The following is a 17,210-nucleotide window of genomic DNA, read 5'->3' on the forward strand; positions in this document are numbered from 1 at the left end:
AACGGACGGGACGGATTTCAAGGGGCTTTGGAATATAATGGACCAAGGGCGTTACGGGTTATGAACTTATGTATCCTATAGATCAAGTACAGCACGTAGTTTATGGTCGCTCTAGGAGCGTTAAGAATATCCCCTAACTTGTCGTGCTCCAACTCATATGCTGCCAGCCATCCCGCTTGCGCTTCGTTCCTTGCCACACATCCGATCCAAGTTTGATCTAATGCTCACCATAGTGGAAGAGGCCAGTCGATGTCGGGCGACCTGTCGATGCCGTCCGCCGACGTCGTACCAGGCGGAAGTCTGGGTTCGGTGGAAGGAGCATCGCCGACCTCGGGTTGGTACGGATACGTCTTCTCGAATGAATTCACCTCGACCCATCTGGCCATGGCGAAATAAGTGTAGCAGTCGGCTGTCAAAGAGCAGGAATGTCAGCCAAGCGGAGTCTAACATGAAGTAGGTTGCCTAAGGTACCGAGAAAGCAGTAAGGTAAGGTCAGGTACTCACAATTTCGCGATGACCACTGGGAGGGCGTGTGGGCTCGATCCCAGTTAGCGAGGCGTTTGGCGTGGATGATGCCGTACGCTCTCTCCTCGTTCCCGTCACGATTCCTGATGATGAGGTCCGGAACGTCCGGATCCTGGTTGGCCATGGTGTTCATGAAGTACTGCATATGCATTGCCTCGTGCAGCCATATGGCTGCCCTGCTCCAGGTCCAATTCTCCAGGTAGATGCGGTCTTCGGCCCTTTTCAGGTAGTTCATGGTGTTGGTCAAGTTCACCAGATCCTTGGAATTGTCCATGTACAACTTGCCAAAGACAGTCGTCGTATAGTCCTTGGGGTCATTGAGCGTATAGGCAACACCTTCGTAAGCACTGCCGTCAGGGTGATTGTTACAGCGGACCCTGATCCAGTTGTACCACTGTGGAACCGGGGGACGGAGGTCGTCCCACCAGTGCGCCCACATTTCCGAGGCGTAGTAGAACTTCTTCTGGATCAGCGCCTTCTGCTCGTCAGATATCGAGCGCCCCTCGCCACTGCCGAAGAACTCATTGACAGCGCGGCTGTTCCAGTCAATGTTGGATTTCAGACGGTCCAGGTTGGACAAGGAGTTGAAATCGTCCCACCCCTTATTAATCTTTGATCTTTCGGTAGAGAATATGGAGCCACACCCATCATATCCAAAAAGCCGAGTGCCTCGCAGGTTCTTGATGTCAATGTCGGAACCATCATCATTCTTGAGAGGAGGATATGGTGGAATCTCGTCCTGGAAATAAACAGGGGCATTATCCCAGATTTCTCCATCCCGGTCGTTGACAGAGTAGGCCGGCAATCCTGGGTTACCTATAGAGTATGAGCGTGAGCAAGTTACTTACTCTGGTATGATCCATTTGGAGGCACATCGGCACCGGCCACGTTTCGTGGGAATGACGGGAGACTTACTGACAGCGCCATCATCGCCCCCTCCTCCACCCTCGCATGTGTTCATGTGTGTTTGCGCCGTGTTCGTTCCGGGATCTAGGATCTGATGAAGGTCTGCTCGGCCCAAGCCCCCTATGTTCGCAAAGTACTTTGAAGAGAGACGAGCGGATCAGCAACGCATGCATGTGTACGACCCAATGATCAGACAACAGAGACAATGCTTACCAGACATTCTCCCCGGTCCACGCCACTGTAGAGAACGCCTCGGTCTGTCCAGCTGAAGGAGGAGCCGCCACCGCCCCCACCGGGACCCTTGAAGCCGTTGTTGGTGAACACCCTGCCGGCGCCGGTGTACTTGTTCATCCAGATAATGTCTGCTCTACCTGAGTTCTCCACGTCTGCAAACCGCAGGTTGGCACGATCCCAACCTTCGGCGAACTTGATCTGGCCGGCGTTGAATAGGCCGGATGCTCTATTAAGCCACGCAGTCATTCGCCCACTCGTCTCGATGCAGATGGGATCGGCTCGTCCATCGCCACTGTGAGATGAAAGAAACTGTGCGTGAGCTTGGATATGATTTCAGGTTTGTATGCCAGGAATGGGGTGACTTGGTTAGCAACTTGAAGTGAACGTACTCAATGTCTGCGATGCGCATGCCGCGGTCAAAGATGCCGACTCCCCAGCCTTGGTTACACCCCGTCTCGGCAACCACGCCTCGATTGGTAAATGTGATGGTGTCTCTCCCAGATTGCCAGTCATTCCGATATAGGGTCAAAGCCCCCGAAGCCTTGTTTTGAACCAGTACATCGCATTTCCCGTCTCCGTCCCAGTCGGCCAGGTGGATGCCCGTCCGAGGCCCAGGCACGCTGAGAGAGATGTTGAGGTTGTGGCCCCACTGCAACACTTGATTAGCATACTTCAGGTTCCCTGTAGCCTAGGACTTGGGGCAATGTCCACAGTCTCACTAGAAGGGACAAGGTACTAGCATGAAAAGAACTTTTGAGTGGGGAGACTCACATTCGGGGGTGAGTGGATGTTCAGGTTGACCTGGTCCAGCTTGCCATCGTAGTAGATCCAGACGTAGTCGTCTGAGCCGCTGCCAGTCATGTCGCAGTAGAAGTTACCATCTGCTTTACGCTTCGTACCGCCCCGTCCTGTGTTCTCCCAGACACGGACTTCGTAATGGTCGTCGGCTTCCCTGAGGTAGATGTAGTCAAGCCGGTTAGATCCGTAGATACGGCCGAACTTGATATTTCCAGTGATGCCAGTGTCGGCCTGGCCGGGGTGTGTGAGGCCTGCGCTCCGCCATTCAGGTACCTGCTCCACAACATGAAGGTTAGCCACTTGTGCTGGGGCCAAGGGCTATGGTACAGTAGGGAGATTGATATATGACTCGATCAGGGCAGAGGTGGGGCCCGGAGGCTTGAGGACTCACAATTCCCTTGCCGTGCCCTCGTTGATTGATGAACGTATCCACATTTCCGTTGTCCCCTATATACATATAGTCGGCTCGATAACTGGGAATGAGTCAGTCGGGCATCATTGTATGTACTTGTGCTGTGTACCTCTAACATGGATTGAATGGGACGCAAGTGCTTGGAAACCTGAAGACGTACTCCCCGTTGAGATCACCCAACCAAACCCGCATTGTGTTGCCGGTTCTGGCAAAGACCTGCTCCCTAATGCCACCTTCAGTCTGGAACCCCTGCCAGAAATGCTCATCACCTCGTCCACCATTGCGTGAGCATCTCACAGGCTGGCCATCGGCGACGAAACATAAGTCGACCCTTCCATCCCCATCGATATCTGCATGCGGTCAGGAAAATTGTGCATACAGAGGGAAGGGCGCCCAAGCATCAATATGACGGAGCATAGAGGCAGGACATGGAATGTGTGCTGGACTGACCAGCCATGCGGACTTCTTGACCTGTCCGATCGCTTTCGCCGACAATCTGGCCAATATTTTTGAAGTTTGGTGGATTGCCGCCTTGATTCAATGAAGCCCATACGCCAGCATTGGGCGTGATGCAGAAGAAGTCGTCCAAGCCACTGTGGCAGAAGATTAGCATGCCAGGTACTAGTATTGAAGAGGAGGCGTCTCGATTGGAGTAATCAGTAGGTTCCTCGCTGGCGGGAGGCACTTACTCGTTGTTAAAGTCTCCCCAAGCGAAATCTGACTTAGATGAAAATGCAACAGTCAACAACAACCCTCTGCATTAGGAGTCCTCAACCCGATGCATTACTCACTGTTCTCAGAGCCACAATTCGAATCCACGTCGAGATCCTTGTCTGTGGAAAAAGAGCCGCCACTCCCAAGGTTCTGACGGAAAACCCAGTTTATTGTCCCGTCCGGGTCGGGCTTAGCGATGATAATATCATCGAGGGAGGCGTCGCGGGGCGCGTTGGGATCGCCCTTGACAATATTCGCAAAGTAAACATAATCAGGGACAGTTCCTGCAGCGCCTTGGGGAAGGATGTCCTTGCTGATGGTGGCAATGCTGCCTCTCTCGACACGATTGTGGACATAGTTGCCGTCATCTTCACCGCTTCCTTGCTGCGTCTTGAAGGGCCCCTTGGCATTTCCGGCAACCTTTTTGCAGGTATTCCCATTGGATCCTCCAGTCTGCGTATCGTCGACGGTGCCGTCGTTCACGGGTGGCTTGATCTTTCTCGCCACTCGATCTATGGCGGCTGCCCAGACGGCCGCAAAGAGCCTGTAGCCGTCATCGTTAGGGTGAATGCCGTCTGCGATCTGGTTCAGTTGAATGGCGTCGTGGATGTTGGCTAGTGTGATACGATAGCCGCGGTACTTGTTGTACACAAGTTGCCGATACTCCTGGCTCACGGCCGCAGTGCAAGACACAATACTTGCATTGGTGCTGCCACTCCTGACCAGAGTAGAGAGGATGACGGTTGTGTCTGGCCACCTCTGATAGATCTCATCGATCATCCCCGCCATATTGGTAGCCGTTCTCTTGGGATCCTGGAGATTTTGGCAATCGTTTCTATTTTCTTCTTAGTAAAGGCACCCTTTAGACATCAAGAATGTGCCCTTGACAGGTATCACTTACGTTCCGGCGTTGATCAAGACAAGATTAGGCTTCAAATTCGCCACGTTGGGGAGCTTCTCGCGGACCTGATGCACCCAAGCGCCGGGATGTCCCTCGTTGTCCTGGTAGCCGGGTGAATCAGTCACAGAACTCCTTCAGGTTGGTTAACGTGTGACTGCTCTGGCGCCCTTACATTATCAGCCATATTTCCATCCTGCTTTGTGCCAACCATGTTCACTTTCCATCCCTCGTAACGCAGATAGTCTCGGAGGGGTTTTCGATAACCATTTCCATCGCTAGAGGAAAGGCCCTGCGTGATTGAGGCGCCAAGGGGAAGGATTCTCAGGTAGAAGTCCTCGGCACGTTTGGAGAATGTGTTGGTGTCATTGCCAGAGCCTCCACCGCTTTCGTCCTCTGGGTACTCAGTCACTGGCCCGTTGCCAGCCGGCATAACCACATCAGGACTGTAGGAGCCAGCTCCGTTGGGCGGCGGTCCATCGGGCCGGTCCCAGACTTCGGCTGATGCGAGGCAGTGCCGATAGAGAGGGACCAAACAGAGAAGAGGGTGAAGCCAGCGCATGCTCAACGTTAGCTGCTTGAAGTAACTTGCAATGTGGAACGAAGAGAGTGAGGAGGTGCAATGAGTTGCTTGTGCTACAACAAGCAGTACGCAGCATCTAGACTCGAGGCGGCTCTGAGAGAGGCGCCTCCATCCCTTTTATCATCTCAGAATCTCACCTCTAAAGCCTCTCGACGGCTTCTAACATACCTACCAACGTAAGCCGCTCCAGGAGCTTTAGCACCGACAATATAGGTACCCGCGGAGCATGACTGTGCTCATGGGGCCCAAATATCTGGGAGGATCAAGCTAATAATTCCCGGATGCCTGGGTACGCATACTCCTTCCAAGGCAGTCGAGTAGGAGCTCGCGTAGTTATACCGAAATTGAGGAGCTAGTAGGGTTAGCGCTGATAACATACCCTAGGAGCATAACTGTGTTCATGAGTCCGAGGTGTTTGGTAGTATCAAGCTGACAAGTCCGAGATATCGAGTCGGCCCGGGTTTTGAGGGGACATGTCCACCCCGGACCACCCGGTAGGCTCAGCTGTGAATGACTGCGACCCGGGATCAGCCTGGGCTTTCTGCATCCAAACGCGTTCAAAGTGCAGCCCTAAAGCCCCAGTTCGGGACGCGATTACCGGATGATTGGATGGCGCATTAGCGAGGGATCCATGATAGTGTGGAACAGCAAGAGCAACCTCGAGGCTCAGTTCACCAGTGAATTTCGTTACCTCTGTTCGTGTGCTCCGACGAGAGAGCCTGAACCGCCAATCATGGTATCCAGTCCACAGCAGTTCCTTCCAGTTGCTTTCGACATGGCATTCCACGCACGGAAAACTGGAAGGTGCTTAAACAGGCCCTGCTCTTGTACTTCCTCTTGACTGATTTGGAAAGCCCACTCCGGGAGCAAACCTAATGTCGTGACATGAGTTTCAGAATTAGCATAGGTGATGGCGATCCAAGGCTCTAACTGAGGAGAGTCAATCCGCCTGCATTTGACCGTTCCGGCGCTCGTCTCCTACCTCCGCGCTTTGCTGCGCCGACTTAACTCATGGAGAGGTACACGAAGAAAACTTAAAAGTTGGGAAAAGCATACTAGTGGTACAGGCTAGCGTCAATGTTGCTAAGTAGGTAGCGGAGTTGGTTGGGTGCTTTCACTTACAGATATCTCCTGAACCACACGCCAACGTTGAGAAGTTCATGGTGAAGAACTCGGAGTGCTTTTTCCGTCGTCGATATAGCCGGTCTGGACTGGGAATGGTCAAGCTTAGATGTGGGAATTTGCCCTAGTCATGGCTCGGCCCTCATCACCCGCATCCGGCTATACTAGGTAGATTTCCGGTAGTTGGAGAGGTTCGTCACCAAGTGCTCCAGGTTTCGTTTTATGAGGTATCTCTCCCCCGAATCCCGCCTCTCCAACCGACCGAGGAGACCACTGCAGCAGAGCATCCGCTTGGTCGCACGATTGAAGTCCACAAACAAGCAGAATCGCAGTCATGCTCCGGCGACTGAGCACCTTAGCACTGGCCTTTGGCCTACCGTATGATCTCGCGAATAAGGAAAATTAGATGTGGCTTGCCCAGCCAGCCCAGCGCAGCAAAAGCGAGCAAAAGACGCAGGATAGCCACATCTAGCCACACCTGCCCGTGCTCTCATTGGTGAATGTCTGACTTTGCAGGCTGGGCGTATCCACATCTAATTTTCCTTTATTCGCGAGATCATACGGTAGTCACCGCCCAGGCATGCAACAAGTCACTGCTCTGGGAAGCGAAGGATCGCTACCTTGCAACCCAGAGTACCGGCAATCTGACCTGGCTTCGGCCACTGCTGTCCGCCAACGCCACGTACCTTGAGAATGGCGAGGCCGTAGCCGACTGGGCGTCCAACAGCACGCTGACTGCCAGTCCGCTTCGCATCGATCATACCTCCAGCGTATTCGACCTGACCCAGTGTGCCTTCTTCACGGATCTGGTATCCACGAACTCGTCCATGCCTCGCGTTATTGGCGCTCAAATCTGGCTCGCCGGCGGCAAAATCACAAAGCTGGACCGCATCGTTACGTCGCCGGGTGACTGGCTCTTCAACGCAACGGGGACCCTCCACTACGCGCTGGGAGAGGATTGGGGCGAGATACCGGCCGACAAGCGCGACAGCCGGGAGACTATCAAGGCCGCAGCCGGCGCATACCTTGACGTGTTCAAAAACGCGAGCGTGGCGGTTCCTTGGGGCACGCCATGCGCCCGGCTCGAGGGTGGAGCGTACACGGGACGCGGCCTGCCGACCGACAGCTGCAACGTCGGCGTGATACAGTCGTACGACATGCCCAACAGGCGTTACGTTATTGACGAGACGGTTGGGGTGGCCAGTTTGTTGCTGGAGTTTGGGAGTATTGGGAATGCTCCGGACTGCCACAAGTTCAGGGTCGAGAGCGAGAAGCTGAGGTTCATCCACACCATGACCTACTGCGAGAAAAAGCCGAACTGCGGATATACTATGCCAGGGCCGGCTCAAAGACCTTCGGGTCGAGCCTAAGGTTCCGTGAAAGTTTGCGTAGGTGCTGTCGTTCTTATAATCTTTTGACCCAATAGTATCCGGTCTCTGGCGGTAGCGCTGTACTTGATGGGCTGATGTACTTCGTCTCTTTGAAGATGCCGGCTATGAATTGCAGCCCAGGCAGAGGCTTCAACTGTACTTATGCTCGAGAAAACCCGGCTCATACTGGGGCTAGATGGCGCGAAACGCTTGGTTAAAGAGGTTCCACGCCCAGGCATTAATTGTGATGGATGCAGGCGTACACCCACCTCCCGAGACCGGAACTCGCGCCTCGGAACGGCACAGGTGATGTATACACCACGAAACTGTACGGCTTCTGTACCAACCCGTGCAATACAACTTGAACCGTGGTTCAAGAGAAGAGCAGTACGGAGTAGCGATTGGAAAACCGTGCATAGTTTGCAGTCCCTTCGTGGCCCTGCACTTGTCGGTGATGTTTTGGGCATCTATCAACGAACGGTTTGGTCTGATGCGGCACAACCCACCTTAGACATACCTGAACTCCCGAAGCCAGAACACGTAGCTGGCCGCTGGCCTGTCAAACCTGCTTGCCCAGCAGATTGAGCACACCTATCAAGACCCATACGTAATTGCCACTGGAGGAGGGGCAAGAGATGCTTGACAAATTTGCGGACGAGGGATTGCGTTGGGAACGTCAATGGTGTCTAGAGCGGCTCGGCTGTAATCCTGATTTGTCGCAGGGGACGGAGGAAGGAAGAGAGTTTCAACGCAGTGGATTGACAGGGCTACTGAGGAGGAAGGAAAAGGAGGAAATCCAGGGCCAACGTACAGGCCAGATACAGGGGTGTGTGGCTGGCTGAGGTAAGCATTGTGGGCTTGGCAAGGGCCCACAGGACATGATCCCTTGAATCTTTGCCAAACGCAAGTTGCTCGGATTTCTCCATTGCAACAGCAAATCGAGGCGACGATTCCATTCAACAACATGACCCACAATCAATCGATCATTCCAAACCTATCCTGTCCGTCCACATGTGAGACACGGCCGTCGGCCGTGGAAGATTGGACGGCGCTCAGCGCTGCTTTGATGTGACTCTCGTGTTGCAGCTGTGGCCTGAAGTACGCGACATGTAATTACCTAGGCTTTAGGCAAGAAGATGCACGAGAGGCTTGGGGAATTGCGATGGCTGCAGGTCAAAATGTGAGCCCAAGTAAAAGTTTCTTCCTTTAGATTCAAGGTATGACTCCACCATCCTGGCTTCTCCTGATAACAAACTGGTATATCTTCTCCCTGTCGCTGCAGTCGCCACAATGCCGGAGGTATTCTATCCCGTTTGCACCTTTCCAGACGATGACGCCGGCGTTGTCGCTGGCCCTGACATGCGCGGCACCCTCGACATTGTCTGGAGCTGTCTCGCCGTCGTTATCCTTTGCATCTGGGTCGTCCTGCACGAGTTTGTACCAGCCGAGGGCGTCACCCACCATCATGACTGGAAGCAATGACGCTTTCTCGACCTCTACTTGGCAGCTCAGAAGACATGTGCCTTTGGCTGGGCTCTATTCGCTCCTGAACTGTTTACCGGAAAGGCCATGATGGGGTTATATTTTGCTCGCCATGTCCGTGATATAGTGAGGAAATCTGTGAGTGTAGAGGAGGTAGATTGGACACTACATCACGCCTTTCTGGCCAACATGGGCGGTTTCTCAATTGAGTTCGACGAGACCACCCCCCCCGGCCCCTGCTGATGCACCCAGTGTTGAAACACGGCCAGGCGAACCACTGGCAGACAAGGAGGGAGGCGTGTTTGTGAACATTGGCGCACCAAGCCCTACCGACTCATGTGCGACGCCATTCTCATTGAACCCAAGGCCTACGAATATGAGTCCCGGCCAGCTTGAAGCACAGCAACAAATCAGACTCAACACTGAACTTGATCAAGTGCCGCTCCAAACTATGAGTCTATGGCCCTGCTAACCACCGACCACAGCGACGACTGACGTTACAAGCAACTCCGATCTCCGATCCAAACTGCTCAAAATGTTCGACCGACACGACGGGAATAGATGGTTCATCTTTCAACTTCCTGCTGTCGTCCAGGGCCGCTGGAAAAAGGACCTCCAAAACATGGCCCTCATCGAGTCCGCCCTCAAGGCCACAACCACCTCCGATTTCGGCTCCCACACTCTCCAGTCATACTTCCAGAATTTAATGGTCCTCCGCGGCAACATCTGGATCGTCGACGGCATCCATCTCCAACTCGGCAACGATAACATCCACCATAGGGTGGGCAAGGATTCCGCACCGGTGATGATTGTTATTTGCGGTTTCATCGCGATGGTCTTTGGCTCGGTGCATTTTGCATCCTGGCACTCGCGTTTCCCGACGTGGGGTGAGCCAGTTGGGGTGGAGGGTTGCCTGTGTGATTCTGCTAGTCATTCCAGTGCCCATTTGTGGGTTAATGCTGTTGGACCATCATTTAGAGAGCAAGAGAAGGGAGAAAAAGCAGAAGATCCAACCGGGTACAACTTTGAAGGGAATCTCGTTTGCGCTTGAAGGGGTATATGTGCTGGCGAGATTGTTTATGATGGTGGAGGCGGGTCGTAGTTTGTATTACCAACCCAAAGAGAGTTTTGTGGCTACATGGGGGTTTATTCCACATGTTTAGAGAGGGCATCTGGTAGCCGGGGATGGCTGAACAGTAGCCTACCGACATCCTCCTTCATCTCCCATGCATACGGCACACTGGGTGACTGCCACTTCGGCGTCACACCCCTTTCCTCCTCACCATTTTCACCTCTTACAAACCTGGTTACCGGTCGCAGTATGCTCAACCTCGACCCCTCTCCAAAAGCTGTCTTGTCCCAGCTTTGAAACCAGCCGCTGTCCTCTTTCAAGTACTCCTTCATGATCTCATCCCCGTTCCACCCCTTCCAAACAGTCTGCATTAGATCCAGGACCCCATGCTCCGCCCTCATCTCCCCCCACTGAAACCTCTGCTGGCACTCTTTAACAACCTCCTCGCTATACAACCCAACCTCCTCTTCAAGCGCAAACATATTCCCCCTCACCAGCGACGCAGAAACCACCCAGCTCCCGCCCTTGACCGCCCTCTCTCTCAGACCCATCATCACCCCAACCGCCCCAACAAGGCCACAGAGCATATCACTGACGGGCAGCGCGGGGAGGACACACTCGCCCGCATCCAACCCCAGTGCGCGGCCCATGACGTGCGCGACTCCCGTGGCACAGTCAGCGACCTGCTGCCAGCCGGGGCGAGCGGCGTACGGGCTGGCCCCATGGTCGCCAAAGCAGGACTCATCTACATGAACAATCCCCCACCCGCGACGGGCCGCGACGGCGAGCACATCGTCTCGCGCGAGTCTGAAGCGCGCCAGAGCCCCCGGGCGAAACCCCTGCACAAACACGTCGGCCTGGTCCAGCAGCCTTTGCACCGCGGCCCGGTCCTCCGCCCGCCGCAGGTCCAACCCTACCGTGCGCTGCCCCGCCGTCAGCGTTAGCTGCAGCGTGTTCACGTCCGCCAGGTGCGGCGCCGACACGCGAATCACGGTCGCCCCCAGCGCAGCGAGCAGAGTGCCGAGCTGTGGCCCCGCGATTATGCGCGTCAGAGAGAGGACTTTGATACCTGAGAGGGGCCGCTGGTCGTACGTTGGGCCTGGGGAGGGGTCGCTGGTGGCTTGTTGGCGAAAGGGCGCGAACGGCACGGGAGGCAGAGGGATGGAGTGCGCAGGCTGAGGCAGGACGTCGATCAGCGGGCGCTCTGAGGCGGCGCGGCCCATGGTGCTGTTGCGCCAGGCTGCGGGCGTGAAGCAGATCGTGCCGCACTGACTGGTCATGAGGTTGGTTAGCTCGAGCTCTTCCGGGAGATACCGGCTTGTGTGTTCGGTGATGTACGCCGCGGCCTCGGCGGGAGTCTTGATATCTGGCTTGTCCGGGTCCATGCCAAAAGTGCGGAGCATGGCTGGTATGTCGAAAGAGCCGTGCAAGCAGTACCAGACGTCTGGTTTCTTCGTCCGGTAGATGCCAGTGCCGCGCTGCTTGAGCGGGGTGGAGTGCCAGCCTTGCTCCCAGTCCGGGAGGAGAGATCTGAGTTTCTTTTGCTGCGCCAGAGATGGCAGGCTCTGGCCGTCCAGGTAAACAAGGCAAGGCGTAGCGAGCCAGAGCGCTGCGTGCGTTGTGTTGACGGCTATCCTGCGGTTCTTGTTTTCGAGGCCACGGAGAGCAAAGATCTCGTCCCCCAAAACTCCCGCCATGGCATGCAAAGCCGCAGCAATTGGGACAGCCTTGATGGGGCCTGGAAGAACAGGGCTGTCGTCGCCCTCAAACCGGACCTTGGGCAGCAATGCTTCGTTTCCGGGAAAGCCTGGTGTCTGTGCCACGAGGAGGCGGAAGATCCGTTCGGCCTCTCGTGGCACCGGAACGAATGCCCGGTCCGCGTACGTTCCGGGCCCGTAGATGTCAGCGATCCTCGGCTCGTGCGCCATGGTCCATGTAATGTCCTCTTGTGCCAAGCTGGTAAGGCCCAATGCGAGGACGAGAGCGCGCAACCGCGGGGACGGCAGATTTGTAATTCCCACTGATGCTTGATGTCTGCAGTGCCGCCTGGCGCTGGAACAAACCTTGGAATAATCTGACCAGTCTTAGTTTGAGTCCAGCGGATCAACCTGAAGCCACTCAAGCCCTAGGCCGGTTGAACTTAACAGGCTGAATAAATTCTTACGGTCTGAACAACCGGAATATTTCTCAAGGGCTAAGCGCGGAGTGGGGTGTAAAGGTATTCTATCTGTCCTTCAAAACTCCGGAAAAGGGCGGGAAACTTGATCCAGCGGGGTCATAGGCCGCTTATTAGGACCGGTGCCGCATGGGACGCCGGCAGAGTTTTGTCATCCATTCGGGGCCCGACCGGCGGGGAATTACGCCGCACTGCTTCCGGGTCCGGACGATAAGAGAGCATTTGGCCATAATAGAATGGCATCATGCCGGAGCTTGTTCCCCTCTTAGCTTCCTGGTGCTAGCAGTCATGTGAAGACCGCGAGTATTCAAACGGATAGGGCATTAATGGAAGGCTGAAGGGACAATCATGGAGAGCAACCGACTGAGAAAGTAGCCCCTCGGCTACCTTCCCCCCACTTGGCCAAGTTGGGGGATGGGCACAATGAACAGAACCGGTATCATGATGAGTGCACCTGGTGCAACTAGCAACACTCTTCCTCCTAATGAATACTCTAGCGGTCCGGGAGGAGTTTCCAGATGGTCTGGTACGCATTAAAGGTTTTGGAAAGGAGTGAGAGCGTCGCAGAGGATAAGGGTTTCATCGGAAACATTCCAACTCCGTTCCATCGCGTATCATCATTGGGCAGTGGCGGAATCAGACAAACATATACCTCCGTATCGTCTTGGTGAATTGTTTAGGCATGGCTCGGCAGGCCCTAACCAAACTGTGACTGGGCTTCCAGTACGCTCGTGGGCCGTGGCTGTGGGCAGGAGATGCATCGTTGAACAACTGGCGTCTGCGATTGACCAGTAGCAGCTCCGTCGGCAGTCAACGTCATCAAGCTTCTATTATTGGGGTCCATCGTCGGCCTGACAACTGTGACAAGTCCTGCTTCGCCCCAAGATCGTCCAAGTGTGGCTCCTAAGCTGGCTGGCACCAGCCCACCACTGACCAGGGCTGTATTTCGAGAGTGATCCGACCATGCCAAGGCTTCACGGTGTCTTTCGTAGCACCATGGCATGCAGTCGGCCGTCTGGTTCCGGCCTCCGGGCTCCGGCTCGGAGCCGTTCTTGCTTACCAGACAACCTGATCCTGAAAACTGATATTGCGTATCTGTTAGTAGTAGTGCTGAACAAGCCCGAGAACCGAGGTTCCATGTGATGACACATCATATCGGTACTCCCCGAGATACATATTGTCTGGCGGCTCATACCATGACACTGTTCCATGGGAGACGAGGAGAAGAGCGGCTTTGAGGGTTTGAGACAGCGGTCGGCGTCATGGAGGTGAACACGGCAGTGCTACGGACGACCACTTATGTGCCAAGAGACTTGATCAACAAATGTAACAGCTTGGCGGAGTTGGACATTAGGTGCCAAGGTGGTCACGACGGCAGATGATGCTTGGCGCCGCCCATCACGATCAGCACCCCATGTAAGTATTCTTCTCCCAGACAGCCAAGCCGTCACGGCCGCCCCAGTCCTTATCGATGGGTAACTATCATGGGATATTCTTGTCAAATGTCTCAGCAACAGACACTTGATCGTGGCTCAGATGCTTGCCTGGCTGGTTTGCCCGAAGTATCAGTGACGTGTCGCTCCCTTTGCTTTGTAGAGGCAAAAGACTCTAATGTCTACCGACGGCTGTTGAGTGTTGACCATGTTGTACATGTACGTGTTTTGTGGAATTCAAACCGGTCGCCGGCCTCTTGGCGACGGAAGGCTTCCCGTTGAATACAACCGCGGTCACCCGCGGGTGACACTTGTCTTTGCCGCGCTAAGAGGCCGCAACGCGGCAAGAGCGAGGGACGGCCAGAGTTTCCCATCCCCGTCCCAATTTCCCGATCAGCTTGTTCAAGACCAAGAGACTGCTGCCATCCAGGAAGGTGACAAGGAGGAGGGAAGGCAGTGACACATGCCTCGGCCAAGCTGCCATAGCCGGGAACGTGCGGTATTGCTGTGCAAGAGTTCTGCAACCAGTTGCATCTCTCTGCTGCCTCCCACGTTTGCTTTCCTCCTTCAATCATTTTGTTCCAGTTGCTGTTGGCGAAGAATGCTTGGCGAGGGCGGTGACGAGGGCACTCAGGGTACTTACAGTGCTGCGCAAAATGTCTAGCGGCTTAGCGCCATGATAAGCCTTGGAGAAGAACGCACAATCGCAACAGCTGGCCTGTCGCGACTGCTGATAAAGGTGCGTTTGTCAAGTAATGAATGAATGTCAACTCGATGGCGCTGGGCCGTTGGCTGGCTGTGGCTTGGAGCCCCTGACCGCGTGGCGCACTTGCCGAATCGGGCCGGATTGTCGATGCCCAGACGATCTGCAGCGAGGATGAGCGGTTTGCCAAGCAAGCCAAGCTTCTCATCCCAACACAGCGAGGCAAGCCCAAGGACGAACGTCGGCCGTTTCGAGGAACTGATGAGTGATGAGAGCAGACAGATGAGAAGGCCGTTCTAACCTGTCACACGGAATCTTCCGACAACCCCGTTTAGCTTCAATTCGACGTCGCTCAGCCCAGGTACACTTACAGCACAGGCCTCATCCCTCCCTGAGTCCCCTGCCTCCGATGCCACTCTTGCGTCAGCAAGGCAGTACAGTAGGCACGGTCACTAACTAACGGCACTGCGACTCCGAAACCTAAACTCATTGGAAGCTATGGTAGCGGCCAAAATTGGTGCGCACCTAGCGCACATCTCGATTTGCGCTCCAATCTGATCCACATTGCTCCCGGTCGGTAAATGCTTGCCAAGAATGGTCTCCCATCAATGGTGGGGGAGATCAGATGCGATCGGTGGATACGTCGTTTGTCCCGCCCATGTAAGTGGCATAAATATCCTAACCGCTCTTTGCACATGTATAACCAGGCGGTTCGAACCCTCGACATCTCACATTGTTGTGCTTCTTTCCATTGTTATGTTTTAGCCACTCTTCTCTGTGGTGTGTGATAATCAACCACGATCAGGCCACCAGACAGTCCAGTTCCTGTCCATCGCCGATTTGCGTCATTTTATAGATCTTCCCGATCCGTATAAGCCGCCGCTTCCCCCTCACTACAGCTTCATCTGCCCCTCAATAAGCCAGGGCACTAGCTAGGCCCCTGAAAAGAGCTTCCATCACCGGCCATTTGCGTCGAACTTCTTTCATCCTCTCACCGTTCGACATGGGGTCTGCGATATCCAGGTGCACCTCTAGGAACACGGGTCCGACTCCTAGCCTGGCCGAGATAGGACAAAGGATCCTCGACAAACAACCAAACTGGCTCATCGCGCCGACGAGATGGAGATCACAAACCTGTGCACACCAGCCTGTCCGCTACCGCACACCAACACCGTATCCCAAGGACGACAGGAAACGGCTTGAAGACCCCATACACATCCATATTCCTGAAAAAGCCGTTGTCGTCGAGAGACTCGAGACTCCGGTAGTAAGCCATTTCGAACTTGCCGAACCACCTCGAAAACAAGCACCAATGCAGCACAACCCACGCATTCAGCTCCCACAACCCGCCCTCACAATAACATGGGAAGTCCACCATCGGTTAAACCGATTCGAGAGACCTGCCTAGACCAAACACTCCAAGTGAACGGTCGACAAACCTGGGGTGCAGACCTGCCAAGGGCCAAGGAAGATACTCAAACACACCAACTCACCTCACCGCACACAGACGCTGCCTGTCTCTCACACCAGGAAAGGGGACGGTTGCAGCCACACGAGACCATCATCACCACACTACAGGGAAGGGCCGAAAAACAAGCAAATGCAAGCATCCAGGCCAAGACGGACACAAGACCAGAAAGGCAGGCAGGCGGAATGCGGCCGCAGAATATCCAAGGAGGAAGGGGCATTACTGAGCACGAAGCAACCACAAGACGCGCGCCAAGCGCGGACACGCAGCAAGACGGCGAGGGGGGCACCAAGCAGAGTCTTCTCTGAGATTTTAGGCAGATTGAGTTGCACAACACAAGCGCGAAACCCGTTTCGCTCCGCTCTCTAACTCTGGCTGCTTGGCGCTTGGCGAACGGCATACAGATCACCGCGTCATATTATCCTTTGGCCTTGGCTGCATGTGCATAGAGGGAGAATGGGAGGATTCCCTGGCGACAAACGGGCCCGGGCAGATCATGAGCGAGTTATGAGGCTTCACTGAGACAACTCGCAAACTGCTACCAACCCAGCCAGGTACTTGTACATGATGCACTACAGGGTCTGAGCCGTAAGAAGTAGGTGAATTGCCAGGCACGCGGGCAGCAGTAGAACTGTTGTACATTCTCGCCTTTTCCGTCACATCTTGTCTCTCATATGTTCTCTCTTGACGGTATGCCGTCATCACACCCTTTGCTGCCTACCTTGGGTATGATACAACCATTTGGCCGTCGCCGGTTGTGACAAATCCCACAAGTCGGTCTTCTTTTTTACTTCCGTCTCCGAATATTAATGTTTCTCTTATATTCCACAGCATTTATGTCGGCACGATTCTACGGGACAGGTGGTGGGTGGGATCCTCAGTCTCTTGGGGTTTGGCAGATCGGCCGCAATGGAGCCCGATCGCAATGCATATGGCGGTTTATGACTCTGCATACCAAGACGGAAGAGGGTTGTAGTGGAGGGACGACAGAACCTCACCACTTTCGTTTGTCGGCAGAGGCGGTTGGCTTTCTCTGTGAAAAGTATCATTCTATATTTGTATATTTTAGAGTATATCATTCAACATCGTCAGGTGGAGTTTGTCACGGCCACAGGCTGTACCCACAACTCGACATTACTATTAGCATCCACGGGCTACGAGGAGTTGTAGGGAAGTATTGTACCTAAATGATCTTCATTGGACAGACGAGCGTACGTACATATATCATATAGGTAGCCACATGGGCCTCAGGAGAGGTTTGGAGTTCAAAGGCACTACAAAGTGGCACTAGTTGGGCAGAATGCCACAGCTACT

The 17,210-nt window shown here is 54.5% G+C and overlaps 6 protein-coding genes across 6 annotated transcripts; 3 read left to right on the top strand and 3 right to left on the bottom strand.

Annotated features, from left to right (window-relative positions):
• Positions 1-136: 136 nt before the first annotated feature.
• N656DRAFT_779302 (uncharacterized protein) lies at positions 137-751 on the bottom strand. Its single transcript, XM_064815166.1, has 2 exons — positions 505-751; positions 137-409 (listed from the first exon to the last, which is right to left on the bottom strand). The coding sequence occupies exons 1-2, from the start codon at positions 647-649 to the stop codon at positions 225-227; spliced, it is 330 nt and encodes a 109-aa protein (XP_064670015.1). The 5' UTR covers positions 650-751; the 3' UTR covers positions 137-224.
• Positions 752-1,369: 618 nt separating this feature from the next.
• N656DRAFT_709315 (carbohydrate esterase family 3 protein) lies at positions 1,370-4,920 on the bottom strand (the record flags this gene model as incomplete). The annotated part of the gene is made up of 10 exons (XM_064811585.1): positions 1,370-1,567; positions 1,645-1,957; positions 2,055-2,314; positions 2,437-2,736; positions 2,855-2,936; positions 3,036-3,225; positions 3,326-3,468; positions 3,663-4,424; positions 4,491-4,591; positions 4,663-4,920. The coding sequence occupies 10 exons, from the start codon at positions 4,918-4,920 to the stop codon at positions 1,370-1,372; spliced, it is 2,607 nt and encodes an 868-aa protein (XP_064670016.1).
• A 1,772-nt stretch (positions 4,921-6,692) lies between these two features.
• On the top strand, positions 6,693-7,562 carry N656DRAFT_789615 (uncharacterized protein; the record flags this gene model as incomplete). Its single annotated transcript, XM_064816803.1, has 1 exon — positions 6,693-7,562. The coding sequence occupies one exon, from the start codon at positions 6,693-6,695 to the stop codon at positions 7,560-7,562; it is 870 nt and encodes a 289-aa protein (XP_064670017.1).
• A 1,290-nt stretch (positions 7,563-8,852) lies between these two features.
• Positions 8,853-10,095, top strand: N656DRAFT_798240 (uncharacterized protein; the record flags this gene model as incomplete). The annotated part of the gene is made up of 3 exons (XM_064817736.1): positions 8,853-8,995; positions 9,297-9,382; positions 9,530-10,095. The coding sequence occupies 3 exons, from the start codon at positions 8,853-8,855 to the stop codon at positions 10,093-10,095; spliced, it is 795 nt and encodes a 264-aa protein (XP_064670018.1).
• Positions 10,096-10,190: 95 nt separating this feature from the next.
• Positions 10,191-12,044, bottom strand: N656DRAFT_798241 (CoA-transferase family III; the record flags this gene model as incomplete). The annotated part of the gene is made up of 1 exon (XM_064817737.1): positions 10,191-12,044. One exon carries the CDS (start codon positions 12,042-12,044, stop codon positions 10,191-10,193), a length of 1,854 nt encoding a protein of 617 aa, XP_064670019.1.
• A 1,825-nt stretch (positions 12,045-13,869) lies between these two features.
• Positions 13,870-14,306, top strand: N656DRAFT_779306 (uncharacterized protein). The gene has a single exon (XM_064815167.1). It carries the CDS (start codon positions 13,934-13,936, stop codon positions 14,183-14,185), a length of 252 nt encoding a protein of 83 aa, XP_064670020.1. The 5' UTR covers positions 13,870-13,933; the 3' UTR covers positions 14,186-14,306.
• The last annotated feature ends 2,904 nt before the right edge of the window (positions 14,307-17,210 follow it).

The sequence above is a fragment of the Canariomyces notabilis genome (genome assembly GCF_033297395.1).
Source record: "Canariomyces notabilis strain CBS 508.74 unplaced genomic scaffold N656scaffold_11, whole genome shotgun sequence".
In the NCBI taxonomy this organism is placed as follows: Eukaryota; Fungi; Ascomycota; class Sordariomycetes; order Sordariales; family Chaetomiaceae; genus Canariomyces; species Canariomyces notabilis.

Excerpts from the sequence above, each read along its gene's own strand:
- N656DRAFT_779302 (XM_064815166.1), bottom strand. The coding sequence starts at position 649 with ATGGCCAACCAGGATCCGGACGTTCCGGACCTCATCATCAGGAATCGT. Across the intron at positions 410-504 it reads CCAGTGGTCATCGCGAAATT|CCGACTGCTACACTTATTTC; the intron begins GTGAGTACCTGA and ends GCTCTTTGACAG.
- N656DRAFT_779306 (XM_064815167.1), top strand. The coding sequence starts at position 13,934 with ATGTTGTACATGTACGTGTTTTGTGGAATTCAAACCGGTCGCCGGCCT.